The sequence below is a fragment of the Bidens hawaiensis genome, unplaced genomic scaffold (assembly GCF_021521415.1).
Source record: "Bidens hawaiensis isolate Kalapana, Puna unplaced genomic scaffold, B.hawaiensis_p1.1 tig00002507_1, whole genome shotgun sequence".
NCBI classification, from domain to species: Eukaryota; Viridiplantae; Streptophyta; class Magnoliopsida; order Asterales; family Asteraceae; genus Bidens; species Bidens hawaiensis.
Window position 1 is genome coordinate 421,949 of NW_027491137.1, and position 13,659 is coordinate 435,607.

At 35.9% G+C, this 13,659-nt stretch overlaps 2 protein-coding genes across 2 annotated transcripts; one reads left to right on the forward strand and one right to left on the reverse strand.

Annotated features, from left to right (window-relative positions):
* The first annotated feature begins 1,348 nt into the window (after positions 1-1,348).
* On the forward strand, positions 1,349-3,306 carry LOC143619727 (choline monooxygenase, chloroplastic-like). Its single transcript, XM_077091585.1, has 6 exons — positions 1,349-1,652; positions 1,996-2,041; positions 2,117-2,252; positions 2,340-2,720; positions 2,808-3,065; positions 3,145-3,306. The coding sequence occupies exons 1-6, from the start codon at positions 1,349-1,351 to the stop codon at positions 3,280-3,282; spliced, it is 1,263 nt and encodes a 420-aa protein (XP_076947700.1). The 3' UTR covers positions 3,283-3,306.
* Positions 3,307-3,470: 164 nt separating this feature from the next.
* Positions 3,471-9,972, reverse strand: LOC143619813 (calcium-transporting ATPase 8, plasma membrane-type-like). Its single transcript, XM_077091656.1, has 28 exons — positions 9,753-9,972; positions 8,962-9,078; positions 8,727-8,882; positions 8,498-8,629; positions 8,318-8,407; positions 8,165-8,234; positions 7,920-8,074; positions 7,767-7,844; positions 7,604-7,675; positions 7,438-7,521; positions 7,273-7,355; positions 7,073-7,181; positions 6,883-6,938; positions 6,720-6,762; positions 6,548-6,631; positions 6,307-6,444; positions 6,143-6,208; positions 5,949-6,047; positions 5,755-5,865; positions 5,501-5,671; positions 5,211-5,435; positions 4,922-5,137; positions 4,707-4,844; positions 4,465-4,611; positions 4,239-4,373; positions 4,059-4,166; positions 3,881-3,972; positions 3,471-3,785 (listed from the first exon to the last, which is right to left on the reverse strand). The coding sequence occupies exons 1-28, from the start codon at positions 9,903-9,905 to the stop codon at positions 3,533-3,535; spliced, it is 3,381 nt and encodes a 1,126-aa protein (XP_076947771.1). The 5' UTR covers positions 9,906-9,972; the 3' UTR covers positions 3,471-3,532.
* Between the last annotated feature and the right edge of the window lie 3,687 nt (positions 9,973-13,659).

Genomic DNA, 13,659 nt, shown 5'->3' on the forward strand with positions numbered 1-13,659 from the left:
CAAGTCAAACGAATGAATAAAACTCAAGATATGAGATTTTTAATGTTTAAGCGAGCTGGTACTGTTCAGAATCCGAGATTCGTATCGGGAGTTGGGTTCTGACCAGCACACTCAAAATATCAAAACAAACATAAAAGTCTTATGGCCGAAAGCTAGTTTTGACTAGAAGGTATAGCAATTGAAAAGTTCCAAAATTGACATTTATAACCCTAAACGGGGCGTGATCAAACTAACCACCGAAACTTCCTCCATCACTGAAATTGATTATGGGCTTTTGTTAATTCTATGAAAATAAACGCTTTATCATAAGGCAATTACCCGGAAAGATTAAGGAATGATGAGAAAATACAAGTGAAAGAATCTTGAAGCATCAAAGTCAAACCGAAAAATAAAGAACTTGAAAGAAATCATCAACAGAAGCACCAAGTCACAAAATTGGTGGAGGCTGAGGTTTGCAGATGTATTTAGGGTTTCTTGATAGGTTGGTTATATTAATAAGAGTCAAAATTCTTTTAATCGGTAAACGGGCTCGAATAGGAAACGATATAATCAATTAATGACAAAATCAGGTATAATAACCTAGGGATTTCGATTAGAATAGCAGGGAAATGAACTTGGAGACAGGTTATGACATCATAAGACTTGTCTTGAGGCTTAATTTTCGTGATTTGGGTCGAAATAAAAAAGATTCGACACTAAACGAAAATAAAAATTGGTTTTGCTAAATTGGGCGTCATAGCGTGTACCCAGGGAGTGAGCTTAAGGCGTAGTGACGCGTAAGGAAATGCTAAGTTTTATATTTTCATTTTTGTCACTCTTAGTCCCTGGACTTTTGGTTAAATACAATAATAAACATAAAATAAACGATTTTGAGGATTGTTTAATGAGTACATGACAGTATAATAATATAATACATGCAAGATTTTATTAATATGAAAAATACGAAATGTTACAGTGTAATTTAGATATTTTTGCTAGACTTTTCTATATAATTTAGAGATAAATCATTTTTAGAGAATGTGATATGAAATAAATGATGTAAACGAGTCAAGCTGAGTTGAGCCTTCGTGGGTTCAAGCTAGAACTCGAAATTAAACGAGGTTGCTTAGCTTAGCTCGAGCTCGAAGTTAAATAAGCTTAAGAGTAAGCCAATGATCAAATCAAGTGTTTTTCAACTAGGTTTTTTTTTAAGTTTCGAGCTTTCTTAACAACCGTTGTGAATGCCATGACAAGAATGATTTATTGAGGGGGGAAATATGACAATTTCTGTATAAAACAAATTAGGCGCACATTCCTATTGGATTGGAAGCTATAATAAAACCAAGATTGAGTGACAAGGAGAACGATCATGGCGATAACGATGATGACGATGAACCCCATTGATCTTCAATTCTGTTACCTGAACAAAATTAGAAGAAACCCATATCCAAATTCATGCCTGCAACACTTCCGATCACTAAAAGCATTACCAATTAACAACTCCCATGAACCCAATTACACGTCTAAAGAATTAGCTCACTCACTGGTCCAAGAATTCAACCCCAATATCCCAATTGAAGAAGCCTTAACCCCACCCAGTTCATGGTACACCTCCCCTGATTTTTTGTCTCTAGAATTCGATCAAGTCTTCTTCAGAGGATGGCAGGCCGTTGGTAATAATCACATAATATCATGTCTCTATTTGTTATTATGTGTTAAAACATGCTACTGTTTGATTTTGAGGTCAAATTGGATAAATTTTAAAGTCAACTCCACCATATAATTATTATTTTCTGTCCCTTGTATAGACATGTCATGGGACTCCCCCGTTGTACGGTACTCGCTATTGACACCGAAAGAGAAAACCTAAAATATAATTATGTAATCCCTTTGAACAATTGATCATGTTGATAGATCAATTGTATGGTTTGACCTCAAAAGTCAAAAGCATACATGGAAGCTTTGAACAGCATTAAAAGATCTAGAAGATATGTTTTAATGTTGACTATTGTTTAGGATGTACAGCACAACTTAAAGAGGCTAGCAGTTACTTTACTGGAAGGTAATTCAATTTAGTGTTTATCTTTATTTATTTTATTGACCACTTATGTCAATTGATTAACTCAGGATGTGACAGATTAGGAAATATAGAATATGTGGTGTGTCTTGATGAAAAAGGCGAGTTGCGCGCATTTCATAATGTTTGTCGACACCATGCCTCGCTTCTAGTCTCTGGAAGTGGAAAAGGATCTTGCTTTACGTGCCCTTATCATGTAAATTTAACTTCGGCTATCAGTTTTTTGGTTAATATACGAGCTCAGTTTTCTAAGATAGTGAAAGTGTGTTATTAATAACTTCAGGGATGGACCTATGGATTAAATGGATCACTACTGAAAGCAACCAGAATAACAGGGATAAAGGACTTCAATGTCAAGGAGTTTGGACTCGTGCCATTGAGGGTAGCGGTGTGGGGGCCGTTTATCCTGCTCAACCTAGAAACAGAATCGTTTTCTCAACAGGATTGTGGCTATGACGTGGGTACAGAATGGCTCGGTAGCTCTTCCAAAATATTAAGCACCAACGGGGTCGATACGTCTCTAAGTTATCTTTGCAGACGCAAGTATACCATCGAGTGCAACTGGAAAGTTTTTTGTGACAATTACTTAGATGGCGGGTATCATGTACCTTTCGCGCATAAAGATCTTGCATCGGGTCTCAAACTCGACTCGTATTCCACCACAGTATGCTTATCACTTTTTTTATCTCACTTGACATATAATAGTTCAAATGTTAATATGTAATTAAAATGTTTTACTTTTGTTTCAAAGGTATATGAGAAAGTAAGTATACAAAGATGTGATGGAGGTGACGTGGAAGATTTTGATAGGTTAGGAGCTAAATCCTTATATGCTTTCATTTATCCAAACTTCATGGTGAATAGGTATGGACCATGGATGGACACCAATCTAGTAATACCATTAGGACCGCGACGAAGCATAGTGATTTTTGATTATTTTCTTGACGCGTCTCTTAAAGATGATGAAACTTTTGTGGCTAAGAGCTTAGAAGAAAGCGAGAAAGTTCAGGTATGCACATTTCATATGGATTCTCTGGTGTCGAGTAAGGTGGCCACATGACATGATCGGTTTTGTATGTAATTTGTAGATGGAAGATATCATGCTGTGTGAGTCGGTTCAGAGAGGGTTGGAATCACCAGCATATGACAGCGGTCGATATGCTCCGATGGTAGAGAAGGCCATGCACCACTTTCATTGTTTGCTACATCAAAATCTCATGAAATGATGTTTATGAGCGGTAACACGTATATTTATAGAACATACTATTTCAGCATGTACAGCTTGTAAGGATACTAATAATAATAATAATAACAAAATGGTAAATAACCGAAAACCGAACGTGATTCCAAGATATAAAACAATCCCAATAAAATCTTCAAATTCTTCAACCAAATCCCAAAAGACCTCAAAAAATGTAGGTATAGTTAGATGTATATAAGTTGATGTTAGCCTTTGATTATGTCCAGAAGATCACACTATAAGAAAGACAAAAGTACCCTTCCAAAGTTCCAATAGCCAACCTTATAGTCTAGAATTGTCCTCATTTTCTCCTGTGATATACACAAACACGAGTTAAGGTTATTAGCTATAATCGGTTTGAGCGTTTTAAGTCCCAAATACGTACCTTGGTTTCTAGGTTTTCTGCAAGATTTGAAGAGGTTGATAAAGTAATCGCCAAAGGGCCGTTCAGAGACGGGTATCAGTTTTCCAAGAAGAGCAAGAGGCCAACTATTGACGGATTGAAAAAACGAAAAATGTGGATAGTAAGTAAAGGCAATAACAGGAAAAGTTTACTCCGATGTGATTTTGAAAATAAAACTGACCTGAGAAACCCAATTACAATAGAGACGATCCACAATTTCCAGTTAAGCCTTACGGTGGAGGTGAACTTTCCAAGAAACATGACTATTATAACCTGGAAAACATGATTACGAGTTTGGTACATCTGTTTTTGTGAGATAATAAAACGAAATGGGGTACGTGTTCACGTCTGAATCTTACCTGAAGAACAACAGTGAGCGCCACGATTCCCATAAAAAGACGATTTTTAGTAACTCCTTTGAAAACATTCATTTCATCCGGCTTCCGTGCATTGAATTCGTTAAATATCTGCAGTTACAATGACTGCTTATAATGAGAACTGCCCGTTAGTAAACTGCCACAGAAAGTTGTAATAATCACCTGAGCAAAGACAAAAGCGTTGAAAATGAGAGTATTTTTCTCCTTGATAGCGTGCTCTTTCGGGTCGTGCTGTGAATGCAGGATTTCTCTGCCTCGGAAATTTAGTACAAGGAGAACCGTCACTTGATAAAAAGCCTGTCGTTTCATTTCAACAAGTATATATCATTAGTTGTATGATCTCACATAAAACCTAACAGTATGTCAACAGTAAAGTGCAATGCAATACCTGTATCAGCAAATTTCTCCACATAATATTTGTTATAAGCGGTTCCTTGCGACCAACAGGATGGCGGTCCATGAGGTGATCTGTGGGCGGTTCAGTAGCCAGTGCAAGTGCACCAAGCGTATCCATGATAAGATTCACCCAAAGAAGCTACACATAAACAAACACAAAACACAGTAAAAAAACATTTTTTTTACCAAAACCGAATACAAAAATTTTGCATGAAAGAGAGCAAGAGCGATTACCTGCACTGCATTTAGGGGGACTTCACCGGAGGACACAGCCGCCACGACATTAATTATAAGGGCGGCAACGTTTACAGTAAGCTGAAACTGGATAAACTTTTGTATGTTTGCGTAAACCGATCTTCCCCATCGAACAACCTGTTGTTTGACATAAAACACATTGATTACACGATACACAATTTGGTTTAACTTTGTAGTTTCAGTTATTTAACTACCTTAACAACCGAAGCAAAGTTATCGTCCAATATGATGATGTCACTACTCTCTTTAGCCACTTCAGTTCCTGCAATACCCATAGCAAGACCAATATCAGCCTCGTGTAAAGCCGGGGCATCGTTAGTTCCATCTCCAGTAACTGCAACAACATGCCCTCTCTTCCTCAAAGCTTGCACGAATAACAGTTTATCATTAGGAGACGACCGCCCCATCACCTACATTTGTTTCATCATGTCAACATTTATGTCACGTGTAAAATTAAGAGGGTAATTTTGTCAAATCACATACCGATATCCTATCGGCTATTTCTAGCCTTTGTGCATCTGTCAATGCGTGAAATGATTTCCCTTCAATTAAGTTTGGTTCAGTCGCATCTGCGTTTGACCCGAGTATTCCACATTCTAGTGCAATTGCTTTTGCGGTCTGAAGATTATCACCCGTCACCATTCTTACCTTAACACCGGCTTTTACACACAGCTCAACTGCTTGTCGGACACCTGGCCGACAGGGGTCCTACAATGCAAACTGTGTCACATCTAAAAACGATATATAAGATAACTAGATAAACAAGATGATACCTTCAAACCGACTATTGCTAGCAAAACAAGATCATCTTCAGGTAATTCCCAGTTTGTCAATTCTTCTTCATCTGTCGGCACGGTTTCCCCTTTCAGTGGTCGGTAGGCAATAGCAACACACCGCAAACTTTGACCAGCCATATCTTCGATCGCCTTTTTGAAATATTCTACCTGCACGGAACACAAGTTAGGATGAATGTTCAATGCTCATCCATCCATTACAATTAGTAATAAGATACACTGAATTTGCATACCTTTGCTACATCCAGGGGAACGAGCTGCTCGTTACTGTCCATGTATCGTGTACATGCAGCTAACACGATTTCAGCAGCTCCTTTCCAGTGAACATGAACTTCAGAATTAGACTGAAAACGAAATTACAAAAACGGTAATATTCCAAATGAACGATGTAACAAATTATGAATATGGTTACAGGTTGTGAAATTACTCGTCTCACTGCGACTCCGCCTCGTTTCTTCTCTGAGTTGAATGGAAATGCATGGATAATTGTAGACTTTGATCTGAGTGCTTCAAAGTTCATTCCAAGCTGCCAATGTGACAAAATGATCAGGTGTCATATTGCCATATTATAATATATATAGAAGGTAAAAATATGTAAAAATGTATGAAAAAGCAACTAACATTGAGCCCCCATTGAAGAATGGCCTTCTCTGTTGGTGAGCCAGAAACCTCAACATCATTGCCACCCTATTAAACATCAACAATGGCACAGTGAAATTTGTCACTCTCTAACTGATTTGACGATCACTAAAGAGTATACAAAATGAAAAGAAAAAAATAATTACCTCAGGCAAAAACACACTGCCAGTTGTATTCTGAGCGACACCTTCAGTGATAAGAGTTACAATTCCAGACGGTAATATGGGCGTGTTGTTTGGTGGGTCTACTTTCTTCCCACATACATAAGCCTCAACCACCGTCATCTGAAGAAAACAAAAGCATGTGATAAGTCAAAAAAAAGGGAGGAAATTATATCATTTAAAAATAAATAAATAAATAAATAAAAACTAAACAGAAACACCCTACCAAATTCAATGTCAAGGTTCCAGTTTTGTCACTACAAATTGTAGTTGCAGAACCCATTGTTTCACAAGCAGACAATCTCCTAACCTGCATTTGCACAATCAACAATAACATCAATTAAAATAAAAACATAAGTCAAAACCAAGAGAATTTGGAAATATGATGTTAAACTTACCAATGCCTTGTCTGCCATCATTTTCCTCATAGAGTATGCCAACCTGTGCATGCACAGCATGATCAACAGTTTAGACATTTAAGCGTATCAAAGAAAACGACTGAATGTCAGATTAAAGGAAAGAAAAAACTCAAATGACAAGATAAACGCATAATTAACCTACGTTAAGGTTACAGCTAACGGAAGCCCTTCTGGAACCGCAACAACAACAATAGTCACCTACACATTCTTCAAGAATTAGTATACGCATTTTCTTAATAAGTGTCCAAGTTTGATTTGGGTGTCAGACATATAGTTTGTATGAAAAAAGTCAACCACGACAATTGTTAAAAATATGTGCAAAATATACATACCGCAACAGTGAAAATTTTGATGGCGCCATCAACAGCATCCCCAACTTTAGTTTTTCCAGCAACAAACTCAGGTCTTCCTTCTGTATCCTCCGTGTGTCCAGTAAAATACCTAAAAAACACAAAATTAATAAATTATCATCTTAGGCTAATAAGAGAATCAAAATAGGATTATATTGCATTTTGCATGTTAAATTTTTTACCTAGCAAGAAGGACAATAAGAACAGACACAGCAACCACAAGCCCGACGATACCAATAAACGTCGCGACTCCATTCAACCTCACCTAGGAAAGTCAAAGTCAACACTTAAAGCACTTTGGATTGGTTTAATTTTTATGAAAGAGCATGCATTGATAACTAATTAACCTGCAATGGTGTTTCTTCACCATTATCTTCTGAAATACTAGCCATAAGCAATCCCCATTCTGTATTTATTCCAACACTTGTCGCCTAGAAGCAATTATAATGATTCCATCAGTGTATTAAAAAATGTACAATTGATTTGGAAAATAACATTAATATCTTTTCATACCAGCATAGTACCATAGCCATCAGCCACCTTGCATCCCGACATTAAGAACGGTGATTTGTGATCTTTGTTAACCTGTTCCGCCGTGTAAAAAACAATGAAACCGAGTTACCGACCCATGAAGAGATTAAAAAAATTGAAATTTATCAAATTCCATGTAACTCACAATTTTACTCTCCCCTGTCATACTTGATTCATCAATAGCAAGAGAGTGACCGGAAATTAAAACCCCGTCCGCAGGAACCTGATTTATAGTTAAATTGTTAATAAATGTAATAATGGAAATATCAAATAATAAATGAGAAACATATTATCTTACCTGGTCTCCAATTTTTAGAGGTATGACATCTCCCACGACAATATCAAATATAGAAATTTCCATCCGTCTTCCACCTCGTATAACCTCCAGTTGTATGTTCTGTTTTTCCTCATTTAAATTTTGAAATTGCAGTGATTGTTTATAGTCGCTTATAGCTACAAAACAGGAATCAAGCTTTCAAACATCAAGTTTCTGCGCGTAACACAAATGAACATTGATAATATCACGTTTTATATAACAAGTACCTGTAACGACTATGACAATTATAACCGCCAAAGCTATGCTTCCCCCATCATACCATCCTTCTTTGATCCCCTGGAAACACGATACAGGATTAATTAAAATACACAAAAAAATAAAATATTATCTTTACTATAAACAAGTTGTGATTCACTAACTTCAGTTTTTATGCCTAGAGCCAAAGAAGCAGCAGCAGCAACCATCAAGATAATCAAAGTCGTGTCGCGACAAGCATCCAACAGAAACCGCTATCAAACGGAAACCACATAATTATTCAAATTACCAAATATTAACCAAACAATAAAAGAATACATTTATCCCATAACAATATCAAGTACCCAGAAACTCCGCCCCTTTTTCCGCGGGTATGTGTTTGACCCAAACACATTTTTCCTATCCAAGATGCTCGGCTCGTCTTCATGAATTCCCTTATCGGGATTCGTCTTCAACTTCGCTGCCAACCCTTTAACCTGCCACGAGATCATTGAATGAAAACATGGAAGAATGTCAACCATAGGATGATGACCAAAGGAAAGAATCTAGAATCTAGATTAATTACAAACTTACCCCTCCAAAGTTCTGCAAAGTAGCAAAATCATGGTCTTGTGTCATCGTAGCAAGTTGTTCGGGACTGACATCATAACCACCAGTCGGAATAGGAGGCATAGGCTCTTTTGGGTTTCCATCTTGTTGTTGTCCAGCTTCTATTAAAAGATCTGCTGCCTGAAAAACAATAATGTGTCATAACTCATAAGTGGACTCATGCTGTATCAGAATATATACAAATATGAGATGATATTACTCGTAGGACTTGCGCGTGAGCTCTGATCTTTGTGAGAATTTCTTTCTTTTCTTCTTCCTTTTTTAAATCCAAAGTGTATCGGAATCGACGTGAAGCATTCAATACCAATGCCGCTTGCTATATCAATTAAAAAACTAGTTATAAGAAAAAAAACCAACACTTATATGGTATGGTTGTCTTTACTTGCTACATTTACATTTGAATCTTTGGATTTAACCATCTATAAAACTAATAAATATTAATTAATCCTCTAGCTACATATTTGCTACACTTTCCATTTGATTCTTTTCTTAACAAACAAAGACAAAACTATGAACTTCTTGCAAACAAAACAAGCATTCATCATTACGAGGTAGGATATTACACTGTGCTATCGAATAACAAACAAACAACAACAAACAATAAAATCTCATAGCAAAGCTATTGGTCAGGTCTAAAAATGATGAAACGTAAGCAAACCATACCTCTACCCGTCATATACTTTAATTCATCAGAGAGTAGAAAAAAACCCGAAAAACAATATATATATGTATGTATATATATAATACAACAAATAGCTAGCAGCAAATAGAACATCCAAATCATATAATAGCAACAAAGAGAACACAGAAACTATTAAAAAAAAAACTAAGATATCTAAAAGTAAGACAAAATTGTTACCTCCCTAGAACGCATGTAAGAAATTGCAACAACATTAAGAAAACATGAGAAATTGCAACAACATTAAGAAAACATGATGCTGACATGAAAATATATATGAGAATATGCAATATATATATATATATATATACCCTCCATCTTCTAAGGCGATCAATGGGTGCACTCTTGGTACGAGCAATGTCAAAAGGATCATGAACCACATCATATTCATCGCCACCGCTACTTCCACCGCCGGACTCCACGTCCTTCCGGAATCTCCGGTACGGTGATCCACCGCTGCTCATTGCCACCTCACTGCAGAAAAGAAATATGCCACCTCAATCTTTGGCTGTCACACCCACAATGTTCTCAGAGGAAAAGTAAAGAACTCCTATAATAACCGACACCTACGTCTATTTATCCTTCAAAAAATAAAATATATTATTATTCGATTACAGATACCATTAACATTAACATTAATCAAACGAAAATCACCGAATATAAGAAAACTTATCCTACACATAAAGTAGACATTATTTAAAATATCTCATTTCCTTTTCCTTCCTTTAACTTTTCTTTTTTTTTTTCACTTTATAATTGTTTTTAGATTATTATTATTATTCTTATTTTATTATTATATTATTGTTATTATGCTATACACATAAATAATTTATATCTATTTAATGCATATATATTTTGGATACTTATTACCAAAATTGTATAAAATATAATTGTTACTGATTTCTCTCTATATATACAAGTGTAAACCATAATAATAAGTTGTCTCTTTGTAAAGTAAAGTTTAATATTCCGAGTTTTTTCCCTTTTTAGTTAATTGAACATGAAGATAGCGTGTTTTGTGTTTTTCTATTTTATTTTATTTAAAATGTCAAAAGTGCTTAATCGGAGATACAAGGAACAAATGGAGGGAACAGGGAAGCACGAAGCACGTCTTAAATAAAAGAGACATCCTAAGTTTTTTTCTTTTGACACGTGGTCACACGTGGCAATGCCACTCCATTCACGCTAACTTCAAAAAGATAATATCAAGTTTATATGCTTTTCTTTACTCTTTACAACTCTTTAGGTCTTTCATATTTCTTTTAGAGGCATTTACATATATCTTCTTTCTAACTTCTCTTATTACATATTTCTCTAATGCTAAACATACAATTACATATATCCCCTCCCTAAACAACATAAATTACATATCTTCCCATTTCATTAAAATTAACTAACTAAAGGACTAATTTACCCTTACTAAACCAATTTAGATACAACCCCTTCTTAATATTAAGAATTACATATATCTCCAATTTAAACTCAAAGTAATATGCATGCACTAGATTAAGGGGAAAAAAACCAAAAAAGATGTCAAATGTTTACATCATTCCAATGGTAGCTTCCAAATATTCCAAAACGGTCAAGCCAACAATCCAAAAAGGTCAAACTACCAACATTCCAAAACCGTCAAACCAACATAATAAAACATAAGAAAATACAAATTAAACACAAGAAAATTATGCACTTTTCCTCGTTTCGTTTTACTTAATGAGGGTTGATCTTGATTTTCCGCTTCTTTGCATTTCTTTGCACGGTGTCCATACTCACCATAACACTTACATTTTTGTCTCTTTGCAGTCTCGTCATGTGGTTTGATTCTATTCTTTCTTGGTCTTCCTGGTGGACGTTTAATTGTAGGGGGATATATCTTCTCCTCGGTGTCTATATGAACCCATTGATCCTTTGTAGGCATTGGAGCAACTTCTAAACCATAAGCTAATTTACACTTCTCAATAGTAAAATATGAATCAACATATATCTCCCAGTTTGCATCCCTTGTGAGAAGGATAAAAGCCGCCGCATGCACACACGGAATGCCTTTAACTTGCCAACGCCGGCAAGTACATGTTCTTTCATCAAGTGAAACCTCCCAATTTTGGCCCGTGTTTTTACTTCTGCTCGGTTTTCACCACTTCTACAAATTTCATACTCGCCTAAATTCTACATACAACATTCAAATTATATTAAAAAAAAGTTCATTCAAAACATTCAAAATATATATATATTTAAAACATAACACTAACCTTGGAGATTTTGTTGAGATAACTCTTAGTTTTAGGTACTAAGGTACCCTTCCATTTTGTAAGAAGCCTCCTTTTCTTATCCAGTCTTACCATAATCATCTCCTTAATGGAATCAAGCAGGTCAAGTACCGGCTGAACCCGCACCTCACCTATCCAAGAATTAAATGCCTCCGAAATATTATTGGTAATATAATCACACTTTGACGTTGTCTCAAACTTGCCACGACTCCAAATCCTATTGTGATTCTCATTAAGATAAGTAAGTGCGTCGTTATTTGCTTCACCTATTTCATTTAATAATCGTTCAAACTCGGTTAAACAATAGGTCCTTGTAGCATGCCATAAGTTTCTAGTAAAAAATTCACCACGAAAATGCCTCTTGAAATTACTATATAGGTGCCTAACGCATTCTCTATGCTCAACAATAGGATATACTTGTGTAATTGCAATGTCTAGACCTTTTTGCATATCGGATGAGATAACTAGTCCATTAGGCATACCGATTGCTTTCTTAAGTAACTCAAGAAACCATATCCATGAATTTTTATTTTCTGATTCTAGCACGCCATAAGCCACAGGAAAGATAGAATTGTTACCGTCAACACTTGTGGCACTGACTAGTACCCCATTAAACCTCCCTTTTAGATGGCATGCATCTAGAGAAATGTACGGCCGACAACCATCAAGAAACCCCTTCAAGCAAGCTACTAGTGAAATAAAAAAAATGTAAAAATAGCCTTTTAGTACCTTTTATCTCATAATCAAGCTCAACAACACTTCCTGGGTTTCGCTTTAGTAGTTCCTCTTTATAATCGTTCATCTTCAAGAACGAGTCATCCCACTTCCCGTACATATTAGCCTGAGCTTGTTCTTTCCCTCGATAGACTTTCATGTACGCTACATCAACATTGTAATTTTTCAAAATCCAATTCTGGAGTTCTGTAGGTGAGACATCCCCATCGGATTTTAGCTTATCTATAATAACACTTGTAACCATCCTTGAGTTGCCATCGTAGCTGCAGCTTTGTTACTTCGAATGCAAGAATGCGTATCTACCAATTTCTTAACCTACATTATTTCGGTTAACAATAAACATTTTATTACCAATATAAAAAGATATAAGATTTTATAAAAATGCACAGTTTTGGTCAACACTTACATCAAATGTAATACCGTCTTGCATGAGAGAAGCATATGTCCTCCATTTGCACTTTAGGTCGAAACACCTTGCCCTGACCCGTTTCGGTTCACTTTTCTCAATGTAGTAGGCAAATCCATTCGTGATTGCATAATGGGCCAAAGCTATTCTAAATGCATTCACATTTTCAAATGTTGAGTTAACCGTAATGGTTCGACTTTTCTTTTTGTAAGTTTTCGGTTGTGAATCCTCTAGCTCAACTTCAGTATCCATGCTATCAACTTCAGTATCCATACCATAATAGCTATGATAACTATCATCACTTAATGAATACTCGGATTCTTCCTCACCATGTTCTTCATCACATTCTTCACCGTGTTCTCCATCCTCACCCCTGCAAAAGATGTACAACTCTCATAAAAGCTATTTGTACAATAAATTAATAATTTATCAAATAAACAATTACCTTTGTTGCATTGAAGACATGTCAACATTATTATCCGTCTTCACATAAACGGTTAACTCTTTTTCCACCTCATACATACCAAGCATCAGTTGAAAGTTATCATGAGAATCAACCTTAAGATATGATTGCACACTGGCATCTTTGTCAATGTAATAAAGTGAGAAAATCAGCTCTCTGTCAGAAGGATAATGAGTGGCAACCTCTTCAATCATTTCAACAAAGTTGTATATGCATGTGTCAATGTAAATGCATTTTTGAGAGCCGAAACAATAGCGATTTTTAGACGTGTTCTTAGCTAACCGAAAGTAGCCTCCATATTTTAGTTTTATTTTGTACTTAGAAGATACTTGGACGCTAGCATTCTCGAT